The sequence below is a fragment of the Talpa occidentalis genome, unplaced genomic scaffold (genome assembly GCF_014898055.3).
Source record: "Talpa occidentalis isolate TD23 unplaced genomic scaffold, MPIMG_talOcc4v2.1 talOcc4.2, whole genome shotgun sequence".
In the NCBI taxonomy this organism is placed as follows: Eukaryota; Metazoa; Chordata; class Mammalia; order Eulipotyphla; family Talpidae; genus Talpa; species Talpa occidentalis.
This window is the reverse complement of record NW_023602073.1, coordinates 37,185,162-37,195,989: the sequence shown is the minus strand read 5'-3', so window position 1 is coordinate 37,195,989 and position 10,828 is coordinate 37,185,162. Positions and strand designations below refer to the sequence as shown.

The following is a 10,828-nucleotide window of genomic DNA, read 5'->3' as shown; positions in this document are numbered from 1 at the left end:
ATTCTTGTGCTGCAAATATGCTGCCATTTGAGAGTAGGATTTTTTCAGATTCCAAGACTGGCTGGGGGATAAGAGTGGGGAAGGGTAATCATGTTATGAAATGATGGTTCCACAAAGATTGACGTCATTGGGGAAAGCAGTGTGAAGGAGAAATAGGAAATTTCTGTATACACACACACAAATTTGTATATATTTATATACATATATTTATATATACACATTTATATATATTTTACATATGTATTTTTTAGCAATATCTTGTGGTCAAAATTATTTCATAAACATTTGATAATAATAATAATAACTCTCAATGGTTTCATTTATTCTCACAAAGAGTGGATGACTTGAGGGATGGGGAGGGATGCGCAAGTTACAGAGCATACTCACAGCACCTCATTGCAAAGCTACTGTATTTTGAGTGCCACTCAGTGAGGTAGAGGTGATGAAACTTGTTGCACCAGGCATGTGCTTTTGAAAAACATGCTCTCTATGAAAAAGCCAAGGGACGGGCATTCTTTAGACCAGAGCCCTGAACACTGTCTGCTACAGCACCTGTTTTCCTGTTTGGGTTATATCACCCCAGGTGATTTAAGTCAGACCAGCTCCTTCATTTCATAGGTGAACAAAAACAGAAACCCTGAGAAGAAAACAGCTTTTGCAGGTCGGCCAAAGAGTGACTGATTTGACAAAAGCAAACAATTCCAAATTGGAAATACATACCTGGTCCGTGGTCTGGAGAACATCCTCTTCTGTTTCAAGAGCCCAGGGTGCATGGGTGGGGGAGGAGAGCAAAAGCCAGCTGCCGCTAGGCTCCCCGCCATGTGCACTGGCAGCGGGACTGCCCCATGCAGGCAGCAGGTTCCAGCCAAGTGTTGCCTGCAGCATGGTCAGCAGGTTGTCCAAGGACGGTCATGGAAGTCACGTCCTAAGAAAGGAGCCAGAAAGCAAGAATTAAGCATTTCCAGTTTTATAACTAAATAGCATTCCAAGGTACTATCAACTATAAATCAAATGTGATGTTAAAAAGGAAAAGAAACGAATCACCTAAATGGAAATAACTGTCTCCGATCAAAATATCTTGCAATTAAATATCCATTTCTTCTCTAAGTTCTAATTTTCTCTTAGGAGAAGTCAACGTTTTTGCAGTGACAGTCCAAAGTCATGAGGAGAACAGTGTGAGGTTTTATCCCGGGCACTGAACATTTTAAAGGTATATGTTTTTAATAACGCTTTAAACTGAAATATATCTTATTTATAATCAAGTGCATGAAAATTGGTTTTTACGTTTTATAAACCTGATAACCACTGCCCCGCTGACCAAGACCAAGAGGACATTTCCTGCTCCCTAGAAGCTTCCTGGAGTGCTTGGATATCTAAATAACATTAAAATATTACGAAAATCGAAGCCTCCACCATCCGGGTGGCTAGCTCATCCCAAACCTGGCATTATCCTGAAGACAGGCCTCCTAAGACATTCAGGCACCCGAGCTCAGAACGCCCCACCCACTGCCTTCTCAAAACAGGACCATGCCTTGAGAACATCTTATTGACAAGGTAAAGGAAGGCTAAGGCCTAGGGTAAGGCAAAACTTTATTCTTTGCTCCCTCTAAGGAGCCATGTGGAATGGGGGATTGCCGCAGACCAGCTTTCAGCAAAATGTCAGGTCTGAAGTCCTTGAAAGGAAAAGACGGTCTAGGTGCGGCGAAAAGGACTGAGGGGAAGGGGATGAGGCAGTGAGGAGACACTGACACTGGATGAGGTGCAAGTATCTTCTGCCGAGAGACTCAGCAGGTTCTTTATACTTTTTTAGCAAGCCGTGAGATGACAATATCATGTGCATAGAAACAAAGCAGAAACAATCAGTGCATCCTTTTTTCCATAGACTTTTGGCCACTACGTGCTCTCAGTAAGAAGGCAACCTTCAAGGTTAATAAAAAACTAAGCCTTACACTAAAACTCATTGTTTCAGTTAAACAATAACCTAAGACAGTGGATAGCCGCCAGGACACCCCTATCAGCTAAAGCCTAAGCAAGAAAAGACTTTTCTTATTCGCATGGCCTTCAGCCAGGGGACCGGCTGCTACTCAACTATCAGAACTTTTTCTACCTAGAAACTCCTTAACTCAAATAGCTTCATTAAAAAACTTTCCCAAGAAGCTTCAAGAGAAGGCAAAAGAAGGACCTACTATAATTGTTGTGCTGGATTGCTTGTCAGGCATGTACAATAAATTGTCTCCCATTGTCAAGTGGGCCAAATTGTTTAATAACTAATTTCTAAACAGATAATTTTCCGTGCTGTTCACTTACAATATGCTGATACGTGTAATTTATTGCCTAATATACTTTCTGATAAATTTTTCTCTTTTTATGACCAAGAACAACAAGCAAAGGGATGTTAAATCTTTAGCCCCATGGTGTGAGGCCCTTTTTCTTAGCTGCTTGCTAGTACCGTATCTGACTGGGCCAACAAGGCCCCCTGCAGCAGGGGATGGTGAGAACCTGAGATTTAAGGAAAACCCGGCGTTTGGGGATGACCTGATAGTTTGTCTTATAAGTTATGGTTTTCAATAGAGAATATTGAACTTAAAAGAGTGTTCATCAGTTTGTTTAATCGCCACGGGGTGGTAGAAACATCCATCTTGAAGTTAAAAAAAGATGCTTCTGGTGTGTTTCAGTCCCTAAACTGATGTTTGCAGGAAGTTTGCCTTTTCTTTCTTCTGGATTGTAGAATCAAGTGCCAGGTATCAACTTTCATTCCATTTTTTTTTCCCAGTGGGAAATTTTCTTCAATTCTCAAGTCAGGATTTACTAATATTTGAAGCTGCTGTCACCTGATGATTTTGGAACTGATTTCCCCAACCTTCTTCATTCCAGTACACATTTCAAAATCCTTCATACTTAGAATCTTCACCCTGAAGATTTCTTCTGTGAGGGGTGTGAAATAGAAAGTTGTGGGCCTCCCTGGTGGTGCAGTGGGTGGAACACTGCACTGTGAAGCTGTCCGCAGCCTCTGCAGTGTGGGTTCCATTCCCGGCCGCCCAGGGAGAAACCCACATGGCACGGCAGACCTCTCCTGCCTCTCCCGCTGCTCCCCTCAGCAGTGTCTTCTGTCTGTCTGCCTGTTCTTCTCCCTGCTCTGTCTCTGGTGAATTCTTTCACCCTCCCATGCCTCTGACTATACTCCAGTTCTTATATAAATAAAAAAATCTTTAAAAAGAAATAGAAAGTTGCCTATATTTTCCAAAATTCAAATCCTAGTTCATAAAAGGGGTTCAATCACTTTCCCCACCTCTCAAAAACACTGTCTCAATTCCTTCCCAGTGCACGTTCTAGTTAGGAACTGAACCAAGCTATATTAAGGACAATTATAAATAAAAGACTTGAAACTGTGATCAGAGGGAGGGATAGTGGAGGAAAGAAAATTGTAAATAGATGGCATCATTCCTCATAGGGCCCAAATCAGCCTTTGGAACAAATAAGCCAATTTAATTCCTCTTGTTATTGCTCATAAGTAAGAATTTTGAGGAAATACCAAATGCCTAAGAGTTTAGGACATTTTTTTTCTTTTTCTCCAAGTGGGAGTTGGAGTTATGTGATTTCAGCAAGGTTGGAGGATGGTGTGTGAGGATAGCAAGAGGTTCCAGTGGAGCTCAGACTGAAGTCCAGCCCTTGCTATGCAACTAGTGGGCTCTGCTCATGCCTTGACACTTGTTTTGACAAGGTAAAACTTCTATTTACTTCTATTGAGAAGCGTTTGCTTTCTGGCTTCAGGAAAAAAAGATTTTTATGTGTAGATGTCTAAAGCGAGAAATACCACCTTGGCACAAAGATCTATTTATTGTCTCATTATTTGTACTCCCATTTTTACTACATTTCTCTAATTATATAATGTAAATATCACACATTCATTGTGAACAACTCAAACCATTTATAAAATATGAAACTTTTGAAATATAAAAAATAATAAAAATTATCTTGTCATCTTACCATAATAATAAGCATTAATATTTTGGTGACATTTTTGCATGCATCTCTTTACATATCTATGTGTTTTTACATAAACAGCATTTAGCATAAATGATAATTTTCCTGGGATACCTTTCCACACCCATATCAGCAGCTTTATCTCCATCTCCATTTTCCCCAAGTAACACACGTATCTTAGCCAGAAAAAATCTTGAGGTTTTGCATGTACATAGTTTATTTGGGTTCATTACCGTGGAAACAGGAAACATAAAGCAGGGAGTGGAAGAAAAGTTGATACCAGGGTGCTTTACTGACCTGGGTACTGCCATGGGCAACTGGGGTTCAATCTCCCTGGGGCCCTCTAAGGAGCTATGTGGAATACACCTCAGAATTGTCCACCGATGGAAGGAAAGATGGAGGGACCTATTTACTCGCTGATTTCTATCTCCCATAGATCGAGGGTCGCCACAGGGGCTATTAATTCCCTCTCCTAGGTTGTACATGAGTGAGCAGGTGCCAGACTGGTGCACCAGTCATCTCACACAATGGCTTCAGAAAGGACCTGAGGCAGAAAGTGACAAATAAGGTGCAACTGGACTAAGGTGGTGGAAGGTTATACCTGCATGAAACTGCTCACTATGAAACAATAAACTATAGCAGTAAAAAGGTGAACTGAAGGGATAGAAGACATGAGGCCTGAGAAATGTCCCATACAGTCTATTCCTTACACCACTCAAATGTTCTCACGCTCTCTGCAGAGTCCAGTCAGTCAGAGGGTCTTTGATGTGGTGGTCAGTGACAAGCTCTACAAAAGACTCAGTTAATGAGCCAAGCCAACACAGATGCATGTGGTCACAACACCATTATCAATGTGCTTTGTCTCTTTCCCCCACACGCATTCCAGATTCCCCTCCCCCTGGAGCAAACCTACATTCTTCATCCCTGTGGAGTTGGAGGCTGAGTCCCTCACCCCCATCAGGACATGGTTTCTGCATGGCCTGTTTGTATTTCAACTTGGCAAGAAGCCCCAGATCTCCAGAGTTTCTACACGTGCTCCTTTCTTACTCCATTGTGCAGCAGCAACCCTAGCTCCTCATAGTAATCAGGGTCAATTATCCTGAAAACGATCACAATAGAGTTCATTGTGGCTCACTGGCTCAAGGAATATAAATGCTTAGGCAGTAGATATAACATCAAATCCAGCAGAACCTTGCTGGTACAAATATGCCTCCCAACCTCCCACCTCACATCCCTGGGAAGCCTCTAATCTAATAGGGTGAAAGGCGTGGGGTGAGAAGTATAAATTCCTCCAGTGGATCATTAGGAGTAATGGTGAGAGGGGCTGATCCTTCTTTCACCTCTTAGTTCCAGGATCCATGCTTTCTCGATATTGGAACACAGATTATATATTGGCCATCACTTCAATGTGTATAACACATGTTGAAAGCTGCCTTCCACCATCACAGAGTGTTTTGCCTAAGATAAAATGTTAAAAGCTTTTAATGTCTCTCATCCTTCAATTATGCTGTCAACTTCCAGGTGACATGCTGTGTGGTAGAATCAGTGATTCCTGCAGACACGCTGCTAATGTCATACTTATTTCACCATAAAATGTGCCCAGAGGCACATGCTATATATCAGAGGCAATGTTATATAGGCTCTATGCTGGTAAATTAGGCAATCTGTTGGCTCTCGAATGGAGATGCTGGCAGTCAGGGAAGGGAATCTTACATCCAGAATGGATGTCAATTCTTGAGAACAAATCACTCTCCATAACAGGGTAAACTGGGTGAAGAAATGCACCTGTTACCATGTAGCTGTCTGGTCTACTAAGTGATGTTATCACAGCAAGAGCTTGGCTGTGATTTCTTTGACTGGAAATCTGGGCATTCATGAGTGACAGTGACTGATGAATCACCCATGATGAGAAGAAACTCATGCTACTGGACTCAGGTATGATCAAATCACTCTTGATCTCAATTTTTATGACTTTCAGGGACTGTTGAATCAACCCTGTGGTGACCAACAAGAGAGGCTGAGTGTTATCCACACAAAGGGGATATTATCTGTGGTAGATGCTCTCTGAGGTGAGGACTAAGATGAGACACAAAGGTCTTACACCCTGTGTCCACTCCCATGGACAAAAATGCCTCATTTCCTAACTTCCTTTGACGTTCATCTTCTCATCTTGCTCCTTCTCAGCACTGAATCATTCAGAAAGTCACAAACCACTGCCAGGAGTCTATTTTATAGCCATAACGGAGGGAGGTCAACATTGCCACCATTCAAATTAAGTCATCAGGGCACTGCCTGCAGCTCTTGCCACTCCTCACTGTCTCATTGGGTGATCCTGGGTGAGGCTATTTAATGAAATTGTAGCCCTGGATATCCCATTACATCTCTAATCTTAATATCTTCCTCCTAAAACATATGTTCTTATAAATGGATGTCCTAACATGGACTGATATAGACATTAATAATGATTTCTTGATTATACTTATGTAATGACCTATGGCTGATTTGATAGATATTGCTCATTTGCAAAACCCTACCGATTAACTTAAATTGAGCATCCCCATTTTTTTCTTTCTTTCTGCAGAGAAGAACTAGAGTGTAGGCTTGAAGCATGGGAATAAGAGGATTCACCGGAGACAGAATGGGAAGCAGAACAGGTAGATTTACTGAAAGACACTGCTAAGGGGAGCATCTGGTGAGATAGGAGAAGTCTGCTGAGCCCTAGGAGGGTCAGCTCCCTGGCCTGGGCTAGACTCAGGCCTCAGTGGTAACAGCACTGAGATTTCACCCCTGGGACACCAGGGAGGCCCAACAAACCAAATTTGCATTACACCTACCATGTGTACTACCTCTATTGTGTACTTGGGAAGATCCCAGGTCACCACTTATTTGGTTCCTTCTCTGTAAAACGCCCAGGTAGAATTCAGAATAGAGGCAACAGGCATGTGAGGGAATCAGGGACTGAGGGGCCTGGGCAGTGAGTGGTTTGACTAAAGGGTTTACACTGGGTTGTAGATCTTCTGCAAGGCCATAGTGAGAAGGAGGCCAGCACTATGACAGAACTGGACTCAGAAGGAGTAAAAAAACTTGGGTGATACAAAACAAACTTTATTAGTATTTCCATAATGAACAAGAAATCCTGGAGGAAATAAAACGAAAACAACTTGAAATCAATTAGGAAACAAAGATTTGAACTACAAGAGGAGGGCCAGGTGTCTGTGGGTGCAGGGTTAGTAGAAGTTAAACGAGGACATGTGGCTAGGGAGGTGGGTGAGGAGAGGTTTGGGGTCAGCGGTGCTTAGTCTGCACCAGAGGTGGACAGGCAGGACAGGGGTCAGGGATGGGACCCTGGAGGAATGGCATCAGGTGAGCACCCTCTGCTTGTGCTGCAGGATCCCTGCAGGGGCTGGTTCCCCAGGCAGGGCTGCTGGGGCTTAGCACCCTCACTTGAACCTGCAGGATGCTGGCCAGAAGTGGCTTCCTCCCACAGGCATGGTTTGAGCTCAGGACGCTCTTGCATAGGCAGCATTCTCCTGACCAGGGCCTGGCTGTCCCGCAGGGGCGGAGTGAGCTCAGCACTGTCCCCATAGGGCTCAGTATCCTGGTCATTGTCTGGTTCCTCCCAGAGCACTCCTCTTATCTCAGAATCCTCAAAGAAGTCTTCGGGATCCTGCACCAGTCTTGGCTTCCCCAGAAAGGAGGGGTGTGAACTGCCCACACTGGGCAGCTCCTGAAGCATCCTGGCCTCTACCTGTCTCCCACAGTGGGGCTGGTGTAAACACACCACTGCCAGCATGCCCCGCTGGGGCCTGGCTAGGACCTGGCTCCCTGCAAACAGGTGGTGTTCGCTTGTGCCCAGCAGGTTGTCCCACAGGTTGCAGGTCCTGGACTGGTTTCCCCAGCAGGGCTGGTATTAGCTCAGCAGCCTGGGGACATCCTGCTGGAATCTGGGGAGTTTCAGGCTATGTAGGGGTTTAGTGAGCTCAGAGTGCCCAGGAACAGCTACAGTACCCTGGGCATTGTCTGTCTGACCCAGCAGGCCTGCTGGGCTCTCCTGTTGCTCTGGAACAGCATATGCAGGAGCGGCTTCTCCTGTCCCTTCAGGACCCCTAGTGTCTGCTTGTCTCCAATCAGCAACTTGGCTGGTCTCCTGGCCTGTCCCATGGGCAGCAGGGAAGCCTGGCTGTGCTCCTTGAGAAGGGGCTGAGGATGCAAGAGGACAGGCCATCAGCCACATGCCAGATTGCCACTTGCCTTTGCAAACAGACCACATGCTAGAGCCCTGAGCAGAGACCAGCCCAAGATAGGGGGCCCCTGGGATTCTGTTCCCCAAATTTGGCAGTTACAGATGCCAGGTCATACTGCTCGTGGTCTGAATCTAGCCCGTGTGGTCTCCTCCAAGGGGCACCTGACCCTACCCCGCCCAGTCGGGCCCATGCACCATCCTGTGCCACTTACCCTCGGACAGCTCCTCCAGGGGCTTTGTGTACTCCAGCCAGTTCCTTTGGACATGTGCCCCAATCTCAAATTGCGGGTGCACTTCAACCTGGGCTCTGTGCTGGGACAGATCCCACACTGGGCTGTGGGAGGACAGTTGGGGAAATGTACTCTCTGGATCTCTTCACCTTCCTGGACACAGAACACCCTCTGGAAGCAAACAGACACACCTGCTGGGTAGCAACCAGCTGGGGCAAGAGGGAGCAGCCATAACTCTCTGGGTCCCACCACCAGCCAGGCTGGTTCTGGTGTAGACATGACCAGACTCCTGGGTGGGCCAGACCCTCCTTCCTTGAGCACGCACACGCTCACTCTCACCGCTTGCACATCTACACTCATGGGGGGAAGGGAGGAGTGGGGGCATCAGAGCCCTGGCATGGCCTGACCTGTCCCGAGGGACCCCTAGTTTCCTCAGGGGCAGTGCTGGTGCTGGCCAGAGACGTCGACACAGGCTCCTCATGCCTTTCAGCAGAGTGCGACACGAGTTTCAGGGAAATTTTTGGGTCCACTGCAGGGAGACCTGGGCAAACAGCAAGAAAACATGGTGCCGGGTCCAGGCCCACCAGGCAAGTGAGCTGGGTCAGGTTTGGTTCAGAACCAACTGCCTGGGGACCAGGGTTCCGAGGTGATGTGTGCCCTGTCATCTTTTGGAGGTGATGTCACTTCCTGGGTCCCCTTCCCTGGACTTCCTGCTCAGACAGATGCCCCCCCAACCCATGGCTGCCTGGGCCACTTCCTGTTCACCCTCCATGCCAGGCCCAGCCCACAACACTGACAGCAGCACAGCCTCCCTGAGCCCTTGGATGGCGAGACATGGTGAGACGTAGCCAGGGCCCCTGCTGGGCACTCTGGTCTCTGGCTGCTGACCTGGCTCATCCTCCCTGCCAGGGAGCAGGCCCTGCAGCATCGGCAACTCCAGGCTCCTGTCTCCCATGGGCCCAGAGGAGCTCCAGAGTGTGGAGCCTCTCCCAGGGCGGTCCTGGGGAGTGGGCCACTCCTCTCTGCTGCCCTTGAAGGGGAGGCTGGTGTCAGGCTCACAGCACTTGGAGGGTCCCACCCGGGGAAGGACACCTGCATATGCCTCACCCAGGCCTGGCCAGCCCTGCTGGGGGCAGAGTCATCTCCCACCTGGGGTGCCTGTCCTCCCACCCGTGTGCCTGTCAGTCCTGCTCCTCTCTGGCTGTGCCCTACAGGGCCTTGCGGGCCCAGTCAAGGTGCCAGGGCCACAGACAGTGCACACCTGCCGGCCACAGATTTCTCAGGGTCCCCTCCCTGCTCACACACCTGCCCACTTGCCTGGAGGTTGTATCGACTTGGGGCTGGGTTCTGACTGGGACGAGGCCACCCAAGGCAGGGGGTGTCCACTCCAACAGTGACTGATGCCAGCGAGGCCTCTTCTGTCTCCTTCCCTGTCCTCACTGGCTGACTCTCCCTTTCTCTTTCTGTATGTCCCTCTGATGTTCTCTCTCCCCCTCTTGGTCTGTCCTCATCTCACTCTCTGTGTGTGTCCCTGTCCCTCTCGGCCTCTCTGTCCCTGCCCCATTCCTCTGTGTCCCTGTCTCAGTCTCTCTCTGATCCCCAGTGTGTGGAGGACCAGAGGGAGGGAGGGGGGAGCACAGGGGACTGAGATGATGGTGCACGGGTGCCTTGGAGAAGGAAACTCTATGGGGACTACACCTGAGGGGGTGGGAGGAAGCAAATAGTGTTTACAAGTGAAAAGTGAAGTTAAAAAATAAAAAAAGAAGAGTATCAAAAAAAAATACAATCACGCCTGCAGGATCCTCCCCCTGTCTTGGCTTCTCCAGCAGTGGGGGTGTGAACTGTCCACCCTGGGCAGCGCCTGAGGCATCCTGGCCTATACCTGTCTCCCGCAGTGGGGCTGTTTTGATCCTGTCTCCTGGAGGCAGCATCAAGTTGGGTTTTGTTTTTTGGTACAACCAGTCACTCTGTCTTGTTCTTTGGTGAGTTCAATTCCTATCCATGAAGGGTGATGACATGATGACTTACTACTGCGCTTTTGTCTTTAGTCAAATCCAGCCAAGAAATGTGTGGTAACTGGAGCGGGTGGTGAGGGCTCCAGGGTCACTGCCTCCTTGGTGCCCCGGTCAGTTTGGAGGATGGTGTCGGTCCAGAGGCCCAGACATTAGCCAGGTGGCTGGGGTTCTGAGCTGGGCACTGCCATAACCCCTCAGTCTCCAGGTCCTTGTTTCTGAGAGGGTGTGGGGGAGGGGTGTCAGGACAGTATCACTTCCCAGTTCACAGAGTGCTGGGGAGGGATCTCCAAGGTCACAGGGAGAAAGTCACTGCTGAGGTCATGTAGTTGGCCTTTCATCAGCTCCCTGAGCCACTT

General features: G+C 47.7%; 1 protein-coding gene across 4 annotated transcripts; it reads right to left on the bottom strand.

Moving 5' to 3' along the window:
* Positions 1-417: 417 nt before the first annotated feature.
* LOC129146290 (uncharacterized) lies at positions 418-9,181 on the bottom strand. Of its 4 annotated transcripts, none has more exons than XM_054698176.1 (4): positions 8,865-9,181; positions 8,440-8,628; positions 7,993-8,184; positions 418-925 (listed from the first exon to the last, which is right to left on the bottom strand). In XM_054698176.1, exons 1-4 carry the CDS (start codon positions 9,120-9,122, stop codon positions 806-808), a joined length of 759 nt encoding a protein of 252 aa, XP_054554151.1. In that variant the 5' UTR covers positions 9,123-9,181; the 3' UTR covers positions 418-805. The 4 variants fall into 4 exon arrangements, with proteins under 4 accessions (XP_054554151.1, XP_054554154.1, XP_054554152.1 ...); XM_054698179.1 differs by having other exon boundaries at positions 8,440-8,561; XM_054698177.1 differs by lacking the exon at positions 7,993-8,184.
* Between the last annotated feature and the right edge of the window lie 1,647 nt (positions 9,182-10,828).